Source organism: Ictalurus punctatus, chromosome 25 (assembly GCF_001660625.3).
Source record: "Ictalurus punctatus breed USDA103 chromosome 25, Coco_2.0, whole genome shotgun sequence".
Classification (NCBI taxonomy): Eukaryota; Metazoa; Chordata; class Actinopteri; order Siluriformes; family Ictaluridae; genus Ictalurus; species Ictalurus punctatus.
In genome coordinates, this window is record NC_030440.2 from 5,468,631 (window position 1) to 5,487,334 (window position 18,704).

The following is an 18,704-nucleotide window of genomic DNA, read 5'->3' on the forward strand; positions in this document are numbered from 1 at the left end:
TCCTTTTTCTCCCAAGTGAAAATGAATAACCTGAATCACTTTATTCCCAAAAGCTATAGCAGACCCAGAGAGGGAACCCAGACCACCACCTGCACCGAGTATCACAACCTTATGGAAAAGGGCTACAGGAGAACATGACCCTGAGCCATTATTTGTTCCTGCGCCTCCGATTTCTTCTAAAAACCTGTCTCGTTTGCATACCAGTCTTACCCATTCCACTAGTCAGGTGAGTAATAACTCTGGTTAATGATTTCAGTTTATTTGTGTCCTACTGAAAAGTAGAGACGTTATGGGACACACACATGAATTGTGTTGGATATGTTCACATGAACTGTAGCAAGTCTGTAGTTTAAATGCGCATATTTTCCCGCATGATTTCCTGTTTAACTCGGTCCACCGTGCTTTGTTTTAGGTGCCGGAGGAAGATAAAGATCCCGTTTATCTGTATTTTGAGAGTATGATGACATGTGCTCGTGTGAGAGAGTACAACAGTAATCCACCACCTCAGATACACATGTTCCCTACCAAAAAAGAAATGACAGGACCTGAACAGCTTGTAAGTATTATGGAGAGTGATCAAAGGTGTTTTTGAAAAGCACATTTTAAATTTCCTTTTAGTGATTCCAAGTAACTCTTTAAGTGACGGTGTGCTTTTTCTTCTCTAGAATGAAGTAGCTGAAGCCGGTGAACCACCTTCTTCTCAAAAAACACCAGGTTGGCATCTGCGATCTTGAATTTCATCATATTGTGCCCTTATACAAAAGTATAAGATATAAATTACCCATGACAATTTGTGGAAATCCCATTTATTTTGGCAACATGATTCCAGATGTTAAAAAGATGTGATTGATGATGTCACCAATGGTAGATATACTCAGTGGTAGACACAGAAATATACACTCATTGACAGCTTTATTAGGAACACCAAGCTTATACTGAGGAGTAATGTGCATATCATGTCTTGTTTAATGAAATGCATTAAACAAGCTTTAGTGGTTGCTATTTAAACTGTCTACAGTTACCTGCTGAGTGGCTTATTAACCATTAAGAGTCACATGTTTTACCAGTGAAACTCAGAAAGATCAAATTATCTTTGTCATAGTCTTTCATAGTCTCTGTTTAATGTTGTGTTTATTATGAAAACACAAACATCATAACCATAAAAGCTTTTTACAGTACTAGGTGTAGCTCATGATTATCTTAGTGGTGCTGCAGTTACTCTGAATCTGCTTCTCATGTCTTTCACCGTTACAAAAATAAATAAATCAATGGGTAGAACTACTTACCATTACTGCACATAAACTACTACACTAGAACAGTGTGTGTGTATATATATATATATATATATATATATATATATATATATATATATATATATATATATATATATATATATATATATAATGGTAAAAATTCTAAGAAGTGGAAGTTTTTCTTATACTCTGGCACAAAGAAGCTGCAGTGAACAGGAGTCACTTTAGTCTATGATTTGGGATTTAAAAAAAAGGTTCTTTTCGCTTCTGTAAATTCACCACAGAAGCTATAGATAACAGAAAAATGAGTTGACAGGCTTTAAAGTGATCCTCATGGGGCATTTCCTATATTTATGGCATTTTACTTAATTTCCTTACATTTTGTCCTTACTTAGAAACAAATCCCACAGAGACTCTGATAAAGCCAAGTGAGCCTCAGCCCACTAAAATGCTGGAAATCCTGTCTGAGTGCAACTGGGAGCCTCATCGGAATTTGGTGCTGAGCGCACTGTTCCGGCGCATGAACCGCAACCTCCTCTCTGAACCTTTCTGCTTTGGCATGTACAAAATACAGCTACTTTCTACTACCACCAAACGAGTAAACAGGTCCTCTACAGTTACTTACAAAGTGTGCATCTCCCGGGCGGATGAAAAAGAGATGACCGAAGACTTGCTGCCGCCAGTGAAGAAGTCCTCGAGAAACCAAAGTTTAAAAGGTTTTGTGACCAAACTTCCGAAAACCGATGAAACACAAGCTCAGAAAGGTAACAGCGTTTCTGACAATATAGAAAAAAAATTTTGGTCAACATAGAGCATCTGTTTTATTTAATTACAGTATCTCACAAAAGTGAGTACACCCGTCACATTTTTGTAAATGTTTGATTATATCTTTTCATGTGACAACACTGAAGAAATGACACTTTGCTACAATGTAAAGTAGTGAGTGTACAGCTTGTGTAACAGTGTAAATTTGCTGTCCCCTCAAAGTAACGCAACACACAGCCATTAATGTCTAAACCGCTGGCAACAAAAGTGAGTACACCCCTAAGTGAAAATGTCCAAATTGGGCCCCAATTAGCCATTTTCCCTCCCCGGTGTCATGTGACTTGTTAGTGTTACAAGGTCTCAGGTGTGAATGGGGAGCAGGTGTGTTAAATTTGGTGTCATCGCTCTCACACTCCCTCATACTGGTCACTGGAAGTTCAACATGGCACCTCATGGCAAAGAACTCTCTGAGGATCTGTAAAAAAGAATTGTTGCTCTACATAAAGATGGCCTAGGCTATAAGATGATTTCCAAGACCTGACACTGAGCTGCAGCATGGTAGCCAAGACCATATGGTGGTTTAACAGGACAGGTTCCACTCAGAACAGGCCTCGCCATGGTCGACCAAAGAAGTTGTGTACACTTGCTCAGTGTCATATCCAGAGATTGTCTTTGGGAAATAGACATGAGTGCTGCTAGCAATGCTGCAGAGGTTGAGGGGGTGGGGGGTCAATCTGTCAGTGCTCAGACCATACGCCGCACACTGCTTCAAATTGGTCTGAATGGCTGTCATCCCAGAAGTCTAGGGGTATGATTCTCGCTTGGGGTGCGAGAGGTCCCGGGTTCAAATCCGAGATGAGCCCCCAATTCTGTTACGCCCCAGTCTAGGTCGGGCCACAACAAACAATAAAATAAAAAAAAGATAAGGGTTGACGAGACCAAGATTGCGTTTTGCTTTGCTTTATTCTCCAAACGGAGGACCTTTTATATATACACACAGTGGTTTACTCTTCAGAAGCCGGCCAGGCCAAAATAATAAACAAAAATCCCCTCTAACTTTACCAAAGAAAACTAACTAACCTACAAGAAAAGAAAACAAAAATACACCGTCTTCCCTCGCCCTAGCTAACCCAAATACAGGAGAAAAGAAGAATCAACACAAATGGCACCGACTTCCTACTAACCACTCTTAACCGTACACTATTTACAGGGGTGACTATTAGTGGGTTAATTAACAAAAATTGTGTTTTATATATATATATATATATATATATATATATATATATATATATATATATATATACACACACACACACACATATACATACATACATACATACATACACACACACACACACACACACACACACACGGGTATCGCATGAATTGTAACGGGGCAGAGCATAAACAAAGTCAAAACAGGCATAAGGTCATACACAGGCGAAAAGCACTTCTCTCTACACACAACGCAATGGCAATAATCTGCCCTGGGATGGAGACTGACGAGGCCTAAGTACACTTCCGGAAACGTGCAGGCAACCAATCCTGTCGCACAAGGCCGGAGCAGGCGTGGGCAAGACGTGATCATCCATTAGCAATCCAGAACGTGACGTGTGCAGTAGGCGGGGCCTAGAGAAGGGGGAGGAGACAAAAGAAAACCCAGCCCACCACTGCATGAGTGCTGCCGGCACTGGGGAGTTACAGTTCATTTTGGGAACCATGAGTGCCAATATGTACTTTGACATACTGAAGTTGAGCAGTATGCAGTATTCCAGCATAATAATGACCCAAAACACACCTCCAAGATGACCCCTGCCTTGCTAAAGAAGCTGAGGGTGAAGGTGATGGACTGGCCAAGCATGTCTCCAGACTTAAACCCTATTGAGCATCTGTGCGGCATCCTCAAACGGAAACTGGAGAAGCACAAGGTCTCTAACATCCACCATCTCAGTGATGTCATCATGGGGGAGTGGAAGAGGACTCCACTGGCAACCCGTGAAGCTCTGGTGAACTCCATGCCCAAGAGGGTTAAAGCAGTGCTGGAAAATAATGGTGGCCACACAACATATAGACACTTTGGGCCCAATTTGGACATTTTCACTTAGGGGTGTACTAACTTTTGTTGCCAGTGGTTTAGACATTAATGGCTGTGTGTTGAGTTATTTTAAATTTACACTATTACACAAGCTGTGCACTCACTACTTTACATTGTAGCAAAGTGTCATTTCTCCAGTGTTGTCACATGAAAAGGTATAATCAAATATTTACAAAAATGTGAGGAGTGTACTCACTTTTGAGATACAGAACATAAGAATAACACTTTGAACTTGAGTGACTCCCTGTAAATGATGTCGATGCTGTTTTACGTCTTGCACAGCAGCCGCTGACACTGACTCTGTGCAAAAGAGTAGTGGCTTGGTGGAAAAGAAACAAAAAAAGCTACCCAGTAAGAGACTGTTAAGGGCTTGGCCCTTCTTCACACATGCTGCTCCTGTTGGTTGTCTCAAGGCAGATAAAAAGAAACCAGGAAGCCATACACAAGGTCAAATTAAGGTAAATTGTCTTAACAACATTGAGACACTTGACGGAAAATTGACGGTGCCTTTCCCTTTTCTTTTTTGCTGATTAAATGATGTCTAAATGATGTCTTCTATGTCTGAATTGCAGGTAAATGGCAAAACATACACTCAAGCAAAACTCCTGCTGGGCCAACTGGGAGCATTACATCCAGTGAATCGCGTTGCAGCTTTCATCACTGGCAGGCTACTGTCTACACTTCGAGATCAACCTAAAATTGAATATATTATCAACAGAGCTTGTCCTCCCAAAGTGGCAAATGTTTCAAATCAAACTCCTTCAAGTCTTGCTGCAGCCAGACCTCCTTTAGCCGGTGCGCCCGAACCGAGCACCGCTTCCAAAGACAGAAGATCAAACATAAGTCCCTCGAATGCCCTTTCAAAACATGTGGGTAAGTAATGTTGTATGGCACAACACCTGTAATGATGTTTCTCTACTTTATAATGTACATTCTGCTGGACTGTAGAAAATTTACTCAACAACCTTTTCAGACTTGAGCTTTTTTTTTTTTTGTCTGAGACAGAAATATGAGCTGCCTTTCACACATATGAAATCATTTGAACCACTGCATGAAAACCTTTATTAGAAGGACATAAACTGACTCCCAGTACTATGTATGCTTTGACTTTTCTAGAATGTCTGCTAACCTTTGGTCTTTATTAATGTTTATTTAGTATGCTTTGATGTATGGACTAATCAAGTTAGATAGTTGCCCACTGGATGGGCCATGTTCTCAGCATAATTAATCTGTAATCTGTACATCTCCCCCTACTGCAAAATATACAGTGGCCATACTGCTTGCAATTAAGACAGTATTGTCCAATATTAAGTATTCACGTTGCTCATAAATCATAGGTCTTTTGCCTATAGAACACACAGAATCTTTTAAGGATGCTGTTTCTGTTATCCCTCTAGGCCCAGACCTTTGCAAATCCCCCACTGTGCCTGATGGCACCAGATTTCTTCTTGTGTCATTAACACCTTCCAACTCTGCAGCTGTTCCTTCAGCAGAAACTGTTACTAGTTCCACCCTCCCACCTGGCCAACAAGTGGTTCTGCAGGCTGCACCAGGAATGCAAGGGTCGAACTTTTTGTGTCAGTACAATGGCCAAATGATCCAACTCCAGCCCATCAGCCCTGGGCCTCTTGTTCAGCCACCACCCGGTTCTGCCATTGAAGGTTGGTGTGCTTTCATGCTTTCCGTTGTATAGTATTTTTTTAAAACTTTGTTGAAACATTAGAAATTAGGCAGTGGATATAAAGATTTACATGGGAAGCGCAAACGGTATTAACTGTTACTCGTTACATAACCCGTATAGAAACCTAGTACATTTTTAACTAACCATTTTGTAGTTAGGAGGTCTGTTAAAATGTCACTAAGTATAATTTATATATTTGATATGTTACTAAAGAGTGTAGCTGATTAGGATTCGGTGCGAGGTTAATGGAAGCTGTGGCTTCACTCTGCTTGGCAGAAGTGTTATTCCTATGGTGTAACAAAGGTATAAATTGCCATTGTGGTTGTGTTCTTTTTACTGTTTCTCAAAATATGCTTGTGTGTATCTCTCTTCCTGCAATGGCTGTATAGGTGCCACTTCAAAGGTTATGCAATCAGCTTATAATTCTTCTCTGCCAGCAGACACCAGATCTCTTCAGAAGCCTTTAAACTCTACTCCGCTTACAACAGTGTTACCCAAGCCTTTCCCAGTCATCGCACCCAAAGTGTTTTCTCTGTCAGCAAAGAGTGGCATGAACATTGCCAATGGCATGCCAGCGTTTCATTTACACTCAAGTTTCCCGGGTAAAACAGGGACATTCTCTTTCCGAATATGTCCCCCTAATAGTGAGGGGAAGCCTGTAGGATCTGAGCATGGTGATAAGCCTCTTGAACCCTCCGTTGACAGTCCTTCTACTTTGGTGCTTCCTGGAGGTTTCACCTTGATAAAACTCGTTCACCCTGCTGTGCCAGCTGTTCCTGCAAATGTCACTTCAGCTGCTTCTCATCCTGCCGAAATCCCACAGAATGATGAAAACATGAAAAAATCTCTCTTACAGAGTGGCTCCCCGAGTCTTGAACAAAACAGTCAGGTCTCAGACAGCATGACAAAACCACTTACTTCCGAAACATCAAATTGTAACTCTGTACAGGGGGCTACAGCTGGCTTAAGCCAGAGCAACCATGGCTTTCCCTCAGAAGGTGTTATTAAAGATGAGCCTGTGGAACACTTCTCTGAGTCAGTAAATACAGTGAGTCTAGGCAAGTATGATTGGGTACCTGAAGGTGCTGAGATTGTACACAAAAGTGATGTCATTGATTCGGAACCTAACGAAGCGGATGATTGGCCACCCAACGGAGCAGAGCGAATTTTGTGGATAGACTCTGCTGATGAAGAGGAGACTGAAGATTTGAATAAAGAGCTGAACAAGAATTCGGATGTTGCTGCTGGAAGCCAAGCTGCAGAGGAAGCCAGTGAGTCAACAACAGGAACTGTTAAAGCTGACTTTAGTAGCAGTAATGAATGTCTTTATGAAGATAAACTCCACTTTAATGTAAAACAGACTCCAAAACCCCCCCACGTACATGAAAATGGTTTGCTACCTGAAGAAGATGCATGTTCTGAAAGCTCTCATGCCCATGAACATCTGAAGTCTAGCATGCCAAATAATGACCCAGGAAAAGTCTGTGATCCATTCGTGAATGAAGCTATCTCCAACACTGCAAATATCAGTCAAATTGAGCCACCTCGGATATCCTTTGGCTCCCCTAATATCAGAGAACAAGTTATGGTTCAAGAAAATTGCCCCCTTGTTCTCATTAAAAGTGAGCCATATGACAAACCAACAGAGATAGACTTGGTTGGTAATGAGCCTGACATCAAGAACCAAGGCCTTCTACCTGAAAATAGCACTGTACGCATCAGTAAAATAGAAAGTTACAACAGTCAAGCAGGGGAGAATACACTTCTTGATAACTTTCTTATCAGGGAACAAAGGCTTGGCTCTGCTAATAATTACGGTGTTTCTATTAAAATAGAATCATGCAGTGACTCATCCAGGACAGACTCCTCCTTCATGGATGATGTCGCTAAAGAGCATATTGGCTCAGAGAATATTTTACCACCGATCAATAAAGAAGAGCCCAATACGTATCAAACAGTGTCCGGCTTTTCCAGTGACCCGAGTAAGCAAGGTTTGGGTTCAGAAAATATTTCTCAAATCCTTAATTATAAGGAATTTTGTAATTATCCAGCGAAACCCAACACTATAGCTTCACTGCATGCTGAAGACAGTCATGAGAATATTGACGTTGCTAGTAATGCTTCATGCGCTTTACTGAATAGTCAGACACCTGTGATGAACTCTCCACCTACAGCACATCTGCTAAACACGGCCTCCTTGTGTCAGAAAACCGGCCTGAAAAACATTTCACCCTTTTCTCATAATGTCCATAAATCATCCCCATGCCAATCAGATGATTTTGGCAACCTGTCAGACAATTGTACTAAGACATTCAAAAGAAATAAGCAGGATTTAAGAGAGGGAAAAGATGAAGCGGAGCATAGGAGCAATCGGCTGAAGACGGCAGTAGGAGAGCTGTGTGACGAAGAAATTACCGTGGATGTGGTGAACTTGAGTGAAGAGGAAGATCAAAGTGACGAGTCTGACCGAGATGAGGACAGTTCAAGTGATTATGGTGAGGATGACTCAAATAGTGATGAAGAGGAGTCCAGTAATAATTCCACTAGTGACACTGAAACAACAGATGATGGTGTAAGTGGCCCAGTTTTAATAACTGTATATATATATTTTTTTACAAATAGTTTTAATATATAAATTGTAAGAACTGCAAGAAAATGTGATATATTTTTATTGCTGAAATTGTTTTCGAATCCTAGGCGGACATATCTAATGAAGACGACGTTGACGTTGAGTCGTTTGAGGACAATGATGGAAAATGGATTATAGACATGATAAAAGATGAAACCAGGCATAAATTGTAAGACCTCAGTATCTACTTGATTTGTGTTGTTTCTTCTGGCAGCGGGCAAATATTAAAAAAAAAAAAAAAAAAAAAAAAAAGAATTTATGAATAATATGGCAAATCAATAGCAGAAATCTTTAGCCCCAATCATGGTCTGTAGTGGAGTGAAACATTTTATTACAGCTCCTATTTTTCCAATTTTATGCAAATGCTCTGTGGTGCTTTATAACTGATCAATGTGCATTATTCACACAGGAATGCAAAGAGAGCAGCTAAATTGAGAAAAAAGGTAAGATTACCTATACAAAAGAACCTCAAGCCAAGTTAATGTATTTCTAAGTTTTAGCTGTCAGTTGTTTCTAAAAATTAGACTTTTAATACCATTGCTGGATAATTCACATATTATAATGGGATTAACGTAATAAATTGCAATTTATAACCTTTTTTTTTTCTCTTTTTCTTTTTCCCTCCCCCCCTTTTTTTTAAACACAGGTTAAGCACCTTGCGAGCATTATTGGCACAGCAGGATCTGTGCCAATGCAGGAGCTAGAAAAACGTTTAAATCACACTGAAAAAGAGCGTGTTCGCCGAGATGAAATGCGTCAGTACTTTGTTGCGCTGAAAAAAGCACTGAATGTTGATGAACGAGTCAGACTGTGCAGGCACGATATTCTCAATCAGGTTAGTAACATGCACTGATGTTTGACTGCAATATTGGCAGTGATATAAAGGGGGTTAAATCAGTAATTTACTGAGTAGTTAACATATTGCTATACAACTGACTGCTTTTGAGAGTCTTTGTACTTACATTTTGATTAGGGGATTTATGTTCTAAGCCTCAAAGTGGTGCCCAGGAAGCATAGCCAGGAGTCGGTGATTTAAAATAAATAAATAAATAAATGTAGTTTTAGAAAATTTTGAGTTGGAAATCACAACCATTATCAAAGACATTCTATTTATTATTGAGTTCTTGTATGTATTACTCTGTTTGACTTGACTCTTAAATTGAAAGGGTTTAATCCAAAAAGTTTGAGAAGCCCTGTTTTTAAGGTGATCTCATGAGTAGCCTCCTGTTGAGTAATTAATCTAATAAGGTGTACCCTGGCTTGGTTGCAGGCTCGACTTATGATTCAGGCTCTCGAGGACCGGAGCCATTGCTTAGAGGAGAAGAAAAAAGCCTTATTTCAGAGACGGTCTGCTTTTCTCAACAAGATTGTAGAATTATCTGGTAAGCTATGTAGCAACATCACTTCGTGAGATATCAGCAGTCTTTTCTTGATGTCAGTTGTGTTTGTGCTGTGTCATGCAGCACTATGAAGTCTGGGACCACACAATTGTCTGTTATACAAAAGCTACTATTACATAACTTCCTTTAGACACACCAATTACACTTTTCTAGGGTTCTTGAGTTGTACGGTATACCGGTACAACAGTAGTATCACGATACTAAAGCTTCAAAATACCGCCGAACCACCGTATTTTTTTTTTTAAACGGTAGTCTCATCAATACGGTAGTACCGTAAGTAATGTTGTATGTGCGGCAGTTAATACTATTTGCACTAAAACGACGCATCTCACTGCTTTTGCAGAATACACAAAGGTTAGTGACACTTCATTTAATCTAAATTAGTTACTTTAGTCTTTAAAGATTTCCTGTTTGTTACCAAGCTAGCTAACGTTATGCTAACGCTGTGTGTAAATAATAAAATCAGGGTTCATACTAGGTGCTTGAAGTAGTTGAATTTGGCTTTTTGAAATTTGAGTACTGGAAAACCTTGAACCTAGTGGTGCTTGAATTATAAAAAGTCAATAAATACGAAATCGCTAAATAACTTTTAAAGTTGTTATTTTTTCCATAGAACACGAATATAATCCTTTCACTTAAAATGTGACTCCCCACTGCAGCCCCCTCCTCCTCCAGCTATTCACTCACTCATTTTAACAGACACTGCTCCGGTCCACTTCTCACACTCCTTTAACCCTTTTCTCCATCATAAAAAGCACCTAGTGACAAATCTAGTGACTTTTTGGGCAAACCTTCACCACTTTCCATAGAAGAGAGCGGCCAGTACTGCCTCACGAGTGTGAGGAACTGCTTTCCCGCTGCAGGTACACCTTTCTCCCTGTCCCCCCCCAACGGGGCTACTCTGTTCAGTGAGGGGTGCAGCACATTCATTTGTTTCTAATTTTCTCTCTGACTGATCATTTTACCTGTAAATATAGCCGAAATCACGGCACAGCCGTTGTAGCAGTGCAGGGCTGCAGCTTTGAAATGACTTGGAAGTGATGACTGGTTACCACAAAGTCTTAATAGACCATGTTTCAGTCCCTATATCATCCACCAGAAACTGAAAAGATGTAAATGAGAACAGCTTTATTGGGAATTCGGCTGTATTAAAATACAGTATGTGAGAACAGAAAGTAGGAAAGATGCAAACAGGTCTAAAGGCCTGACACTAGGCAGAATACAAGAGACCCATACAAAGTGATGACATAATGAATATGTTAATTAGTGCATCATCTTGCGACATGTAGTAACTTTCCATTGCAAGATGTTGGCAACAGTGTTCCTGTCACTCATCTTGACGTTATGGTGAAGACAAAGCAATGCCTGGGAAATGGAAATTTAGTCCAGCATGACTGGAGAAGTCACCATATATAAATTGGTTGTGTTTCTTTTAATTATTATTTATTTATTTTTATTGAATTAGTTGCTTGCCAGTTGTATGATTTGTTCTTGAGTTTTTCCCAAAAGCCATTCATTCTCAATAAGTTTTTTGATGAAAATCTGGTTTGTCTGTTTTTCATTTATATCTATTTTTTCTGTAAAATTGGTTCATTTTGTAGATTTGAATTATGAATTAACACAGTATTGCATGGTATCATAATACTTCAGTTGGTATAGTATCGTAAGATATGTTTATGGTGTCGTGACAACCCTACAGATTTCATACTAAAATAATATTATAAAACATCAACTTTTTAGCAGAAAAGTGTTAACTTGGCTCCCAGCGTGTAGAAGGTTAACAGATCTGTTCTTTCTCATTTAAACAGAAAAGACAGAGCTTGGAGACAAGGCAAGTTCTGGGGAAAACCATGAACAGCAAAAGCAGTTTGGGTCCCAAAACATTCTGCAAACCTCAGTTCCAGGTCCTGTAGTAAACCTTCGACGGCTAGACAGTGAAGGCAACAGACTCCCACCTCGTCTTGGACGCTGGAAAGCCCCTAATTATATACGTAAAAGATCCAAAAAGGCCTTACGACAGCCTTCAGGTTAGTAGTATACATTTCATTGCATTCACCGTTTCTGGGGTTAGCATCCAGAATTGACCACAGTGTGTATAGGGCCAGAGAAATATTTTGATAGGATATCTTCCCTACAACAATTTTTTTTTTTTTTTTTTTTTTTTTTTTTTTTTTTTTTGGACAACACATGGTTTGCTCCATTCACTGACTGAGACATTCTTCCATCTCCATATAAATCTCCAGGAGCTACTTGTGATTCAGTGATGACTATTTTAGGGCAACGAGCTTATTATGGTACTGAAGGCATTCGATTTTTACACCGTGTTTTTCATTAGTTTCTGTTGCAGTCTGTTGCAGTCAATAAATCTGTCAGATTTATTTATTTTTAAAGCGAATATTTTGGGGAGCAAAATCATGTTTTTTTTTTTGTTTTTTTTTTAGCCTATAGAAGAGTAAATGCTGGATGTAATATGGGTACATTTTATTTCTCACACTAGAGATGTATTTGGAAACAGTATTACTCTGGAAACCCACAGAAGAAAATTAACCGTTTCTGGGTATGCAACCAGACTCCTCCTTGCAAAGCTAGTCAGTGTTCACCTGAAGTTTGGTGGACGCATAGCACCCCAGATGCGCGTGATGCACGGTTAGCTTTTTGGCATGCAGTAGGCCAGAGTTTAAAGGCATATAAATCTGGAATTTAAAAAATATAGGATATGTCGAGGCTTTGCAGAAAATTTATTCCAAAGATTTGCTTCACACTTGACAATGCTCCTGCCAGAATTTTGTTTGTGATCTCAAAATTGATATTTTCTATTGGAGTTGAGCCTCAAAAGTTGACCGTTTAACACGAACAGAAACAGAAATCATGTTTAAATTTCTATAGGAGGTGTCTGGAACATAATGCTAATACAATCTTCTTGAATGTTGTTGAAAATGTGTGAAAAATTAGGAAAAGTCAGTAAGTAGTAAGCTAAATAAAACATTTTTAAGCTGTTAGAGGCTCTTTAATCTCAGGAACCCCAAACAGAAAATAAGGGCCTCTCAAAATAAATAGGACAAAGGTGTGTTGACCTTTTTATAAATCAGGCAATTGCTATGAAAATGGCTACATGCCTGAAAAAGACCATATGCACTGTTAGGGCAATAATTAAGAAGTTTAAACGAAGTTTAAAATAATCAGAGCTGTAATTAACCAAGTGTTTTTTGCCCCCCCACAAAGTGCAGAGGATGGTTAGAGAGGCAGAAATTTCACCAGGGGTCATTGTTGGAGATTTGGCATAGATGGTAGCATTTTGGCTGGTAGCATTTACCAAGTCTCCAAATATACAATTAGCAAACTATCTGGAAGGAAGAAGACATCCTTTGCTTTCATCTACCAACAGACATAAGCACTTTGACTGGAATCATGTTATGTATCAGATAAGTCAATAAAATAGAGCTTTTCTGCAAGGTGGGTTTAGCATATATATTGTTATACAGAAAATTACCTGATCCCTGTTAAGTATGGTGGAGGATCTGTAATGTTGTCGTGTGATTGTTCCTCCAAAGGCCCTGGGAACATGGTATCATGAACAATCTCCATAATTTAACAGGAGATTGTAAATGAAATTAACATCTGGCTACCTCTGCCAAGAAGGTACACCTAGTACATAGTTGGATCCATACAAAAAAGCTTTTGACATGGCCATTCCAGTCAACTTACCTAAACCGCACTGAAAACCTGTGAGCTAAGTTGAAAAGGAAAGCTCACAAACAAGAGAGGACCTAGGACCCTTGAGGATCTGGAGAGATTTTATATTGTGGAGTCTCAGATTAATTACTCTCTTCTCCAGCCTCATCAGGAATAAAAGGAGAAGACTCTTTGCTGTTATATTGGCTAAGGGAGATAACACAAGTACTAAATGCAGGCCAATAATTCTGATATGGTTTTGTTAAGAACTATTTCACTTAAAGGTTAAATCTCTCTTATTTAATTGAGATCTTTACAAAATTTATCCCGTCTTTACTAAGGGTGCTCATAGTCCTGGAGCTGACTGTAGAGGTGTAAAATGTACAGAATGAAAGAAATGGCTGCTTTCAGCTTAAAATGAAAATGCATTAAAACTGCTTAATTCAATTACTCAGCCATTTTCGAAACCAAATCATTATTAGTTATGATTATCATTGCAGCCATTCTCTGAGCCCTTGCTATGATAAAATGATTTTAACAGTGATCATTTTATTATGCTTATGATGCATTTTGTGACCTTCACTATGCCCATGGGATTTTTACAGCGGCTGCGGATGAGAGTTTAGACTCGCATTTAAGTCCTGACTCACCAGGCAAGCACACTGTGAGCGGACTCTTGCCCCCGGTTAAAACAGGTAAATACAGAGTATCATTTGGTTAAGTTTTATTTGCTAAATAGCCTGTATTACTTATTGTTTCGGTAAGTAAATTTAAGATCGTATTAAATAACTTATTCCTTTTTATTATTCGTTATATTTTTTTGTTAAAGCTAGATTTTTCACAATGTTTCCTGAGATACTACACTTAGGTCATATGGAATAAAAAGCCTGTAAATGTTCTGGTACCGTGCTAAAAGTATCATCACAGTCTATAACTGTCTGAATGTGGTGTGATCATAATATATGATGTTTGTGGTCATTTCAAATTCTGTCACACTGCCAGCTTTTTAATGCTACCAGTTTATTCACACCATGATGTTCTGTAAAATGGAAAAGATCAAGCCGGTGAAAACAAAACATGACATACAGTACACAAATAATATTGCTCTTCAGTGGTGACATGTAGAAAATGTACTACACCTGAAAAGCAAACCCTTCGTTATTATACCAAGCAAGTACTTAAGAAAGACATCCTTTTTCTAAGTGTCGGTTATGGAAATTTGTCTTGCAGCAGTACTGCCAGTTTAGCAACCTTACTGGTTGTGCCTTCAAAAGTATATTTTCTCTATGAAATATTTTAGAGGACCTAGTTCGGACACTTATTGAACAGAACCTCACTGGTCTACCTCCAGTATGCAAAACCCTTCTACAGAAAAGTCTCTCAACAGAGCCCAAGTCAACAGGTATGTGTCAGATACAGTAATGCGTTTGTGTTCTACTGTTTTCAATGCCCCATGCTCCCTGTCGTGTAGAAGAACCAGTGGTCTTGTTTATCATCCATGTGTACCCGTAGTTTTGTGTGTAAACCGCCCATGTGTACGTATGGAATGTGATTTATCAAGTTATTCTTAGATACAAGGTTGTGCATATATTTAGAACTGATCCTGACCAAGTGTATGCATAAACTCCTAGTGGTTTAAAAAAAAAAAGGTGTAATCTTGAATGTCTAAGTGGGATGGGAGCTCCTTATAATCATGTCAGCATAATTGGAAGAGTAATTGCTGACTGTGGTGCTCACAACAAGGTTCAGATAGGTGACACGGATGTAATGTAAAGTTAAATCATAAAAGGCATACCTAAATATTGATTGGGTTGATGCCTTGCTTTAGGATTTGGCACATATAGCTTTGTGCAATGTGTTTTTAGGGACTATTTGCTGAGAATGAGTGGCTTGTTAGTCAATAATTATTTATTTCTTCTTTTTTTTGCCCAGTGCAGTTTTAATCTCTCTCTGCCAGCAACTTTCCCCAGCAAAGGCCAACATCAATAGCATCCCCCTATGCACTCAAGTCCTTTCTACAAGTCCTTTTTTTTTTTAGCCACAGGCACATTTCTACAAGAAACTGGTGACCGGTTTTCCATGTCCCACGAGCCGAACAATGATGGTTCTTACATGCTTTCATAACACTCATGCATTATGAAAGCAATCCATTACAATATAATGTATTACAGTACATTACATTTCTAAATATAGCAGTGGAAAAGACAATTATGAGGGGGTTTCATGACATTACAGGTTTTCCAAATATGGTGATTTGGGGGCATTTTAGTATGTAAATGTGTGTGACCATGCATGGGCAATGCTATTTAGGATGTGTGGAGTTTCAGTGTCCACTATACAATTTTCTAGTGTGTACTGGTGGGTCACAGCTTTAGAAATTGTTCTCTGTACACTTTTCCAACATATTACAGCCTGTGATGTCCACTTTTAATAGTCAAATATGACATTGGCTTAAATTAGCAATCTATCCAAAATGTGTGAGAATATGGAGGTGTCCCAGGATATGAACATACCATGTACTATTAATAACCAGGGTAGTATACAGTATGTACTATTTGTCATTGCTGATTCAGAGTAACACTTAATAAAGCAGTCTAGAGTTCTCTCGGGCCTAATTTTTCCTCTTTTCTAGAAGGCAGTTTTGAACATGTCTGCCTTTGACTGACAGTGAGATCACACTGATCACTGTCTTTTATAAATTATCTGGCTTCCTTTGCAGAAAAGCGTTCATTGCCGAAGATTGTGTTGCAGTCCTTTGGCAAGACTGATGCTGTAAAGCTCAAATATGACATAAGGACATCTCTACCAAATTCTACTGAAGTCTGTAACTCTACTGAACTGTTAAAGGATGGTAATTTGGATCTACAAGACCAAAACAAAGGAATGGAAAAATGCGATGCAGCAAGAGTCTCTAATGGGATGGAGAAAACTCTAGTGTCCGAGCACTCGAACAATGAGAGCCTGACTCCATCCTCAGCAGTCACTGAGAGTGGTTTCCAAAATGACACTGCAGCGGTGGTGAAAGGGAGGAAAAGAAGAGGAAACTCTGATGTGGTCATAGGGGAGGCCTTACCCAACACTGATGTCTTACAACCCATGCAGCTAAGGAAAAGATCTCCTGCAGTTAATGGAGGGGCCACAAGGGGAGGCTCAACAAATAAAAGAAGGAGGATTATTTAGATGTGTTGTAGTGACTAGTATTCCAGCTTCATACTTTTGTCTGCTATAAGAATGCAGCTTTGATTTTTTTTTTTTTTATTCCCTTTTTGATTTCCGAGGCTACAGATGATTTGAAAGAAACTGTAGTTCTCTGAATTTCTTCATGTGTACCTGCACAGAAATCAAGGATACAGGGGAGGACAGCTATCCCTCGGATTTGATGGATGCATACGTTCTTAGAAGTGACTGCTTTTTCCTTGTTTTTTGGGGTTTTTTTTTGCCTCTTCAGGGTACTGCAGATACAGTATACACTTGAGCCCAACCTGAGGATTGTCAAGAATACAGTAACATTTGAATGAAGCATTAAATTAATGTATGGATATTACCCATTATCATTTCCTGGGAGACCCACATTGGGGAAAGTTACGAATATGCTTTTTATTTTGGTATATTCATTTTACGTAGCTGTTCATGACTCATATTTTGCTAATAAGGGTTTCACATTTAAGCAAGGAATGAATTCACTAATTGTATGCCTCCTACATACCTTTTTCAATCATGGTTTTTTTTTTTTTTTTACTGATTATTCTGTAGGGTCTAATGAATTACTGCTAAATATCTTTGGCAGTATAAATGCCTCATGGTCAGTGGATTGTGAGGAATAACTGCTGTCTTCAGTAACGCATATAATTGTGGAATATAATTATGTAAAATGTCTCATTAAATATATGCCAATTTTTTATGAAAGCGTATATGTGCAAATGTCTGATTTTTTTCTTTCTTTCGCATTTGTTTGTAAAACCTATTGCTCAACTAAATGTATTCATTTAACTCAAGAATTTCTAGTTTAACATAATTATACAGTCCCCTTTGAAAGTATTGGAACGGCAAAGACAATTCTATTGTTTTTGCTATACACTGAAGAAATTTGTATTTGAGATCAAAACATGAATGAGACCATAGATGAAAATTTCACCTTTCATTTCCTGATATATACATCTAGATGTGTTCAACAACTTGGAACATGGCACCTTTTGTTTGAATCCACCCATTTTTCAAGTGATCAAAAATATTGGAACATGTGACGGACTGGTGTTGACCAATTGTGCCTTGTTAGATTGATTTCTTTAAACCAGGGGCCTTCAGTCTTATCCAGAAATTCCATTCCAACCACGTCATCGTTAATGGAATGGGTGTGGCTAAATGTCCGAGCACCTCCCACTCCAAAATCAGTTGGCCAATAGAGATTTAAGGTAAACGCCCTAAAACCCAACCCCCTAAAATTTACCAAAAGTCAGAAGCAAAAGAAAGTTACCAGAAGCACAAAAGTTTTTCCAGAAGAAAATTTAAACAAACCAACCAAAAAATACAAAAATCTGCAAATAGAACAAAAAAAGCAAAATGAGTGTAAATCAGAAGTAATCATTTAAAAAAATATAATTCTGATTTGATTCTCATTACTTGCATTTGCAAATTATATATATACATAAAAATTGTGGATTTTAATGTTTTATTTAAACTTTTGGCACAAATATAACTATAATGATCACATAATGAACACAATGAGATTTTTACACGAAGTGGTGGGATACAGCAGGGGCACTTTGGGTTTGAACCTGTTTCTGAAATATTTTATGACCGTTATGGCAAAATACCATGCAGTCGTTGCGCTGTACTCATGTTCATGAAAAGTCAATGGAGTCATCATAACATTATATGATATATCATCTACCAACAAATTGAATCATTAAATTCCCCCATCTGAAAGCTGTAGTCAGCTCCGAGCGCGTGGAAGGTGACCGCCTGTAAACAGCCTGTTTAGAAAAACAAAGGTTGCTTTTTGGCTGGTTTTATCAGATAAAATGTCCTTCCCCCTATAACTAGCATTGTAAGAATTTTCAGTGGAATTGTCCTAAAAGTATGTACGGCAACGTGATTAATATGGCAAGATTTGTTGACGCTTAGATAGATTGTGCCTTAAGTGATTAAGAGGGAAAAAGACATCACTGCTTCTGTTACTGTCGTGAAATCTACCCTAAATGCACGTGCT

The 18,704-nt window shown here is 38.8% G+C and overlaps 1 protein-coding gene across 9 annotated transcripts in view; it reads left to right on the plus strand.

The window, feature by feature from the left end:
• Positions 1–17,406, plus strand: part of magl (MAX dimerization protein MGA-like) — a 28,472-nt gene extending 11,066 nt beyond the window's left edge. For 4 of the 9 annotated variants that reach the window (XM_047150844.2, XM_047150842.2, XM_017456435.3 and 1 more), the window contains 16 exons: positions 54–226; positions 413–556; positions 666–714; positions 1,649–2,017; positions 4,396–4,571; positions 4,686–4,986; positions 5,511–5,774; positions 6,184–8,366; positions 8,492–8,592; positions 8,833–8,866; positions 9,070–9,258; positions 9,694–9,805; positions 11,632–11,850; positions 14,101–14,190; positions 14,796–14,897; positions 16,215–17,406. In XM_047150844.2, coding sequence (XP_047006800.2) covers positions 54–226; positions 413–556; positions 666–714; positions 1,649–2,017; positions 4,396–4,571; positions 4,686–4,986; positions 5,511–5,774; positions 6,184–8,366; positions 8,492–8,592; positions 8,833–8,866; positions 9,070–9,258; positions 9,694–9,805; positions 11,632–11,850; positions 14,101–14,190; positions 14,796–14,897; positions 16,215–16,675 — 4,967 coding nt within the window. In that variant the 3' untranslated portion in view covers positions 16,676–17,406. The remainder of the gene's footprint in view (positions 1–53; positions 227–412; positions 557–665; positions 715–1,648; positions 2,018–4,395; positions 4,572–4,685; positions 4,987–5,510; positions 5,775–6,183; positions 8,367–8,491; positions 8,593–8,832; positions 8,867–9,069; positions 9,259–9,693; positions 9,806–11,631; positions 11,851–14,100; positions 14,191–14,795; positions 14,898–16,214) is intronic. The other 5 variants (XM_047150847.2, XM_047150848.2, XM_047150846.2 and 2 more) reach the window with 5 other exon arrangements.
• The last annotated feature ends 1,298 nt before the right edge of the window (positions 17,407–18,704 follow it).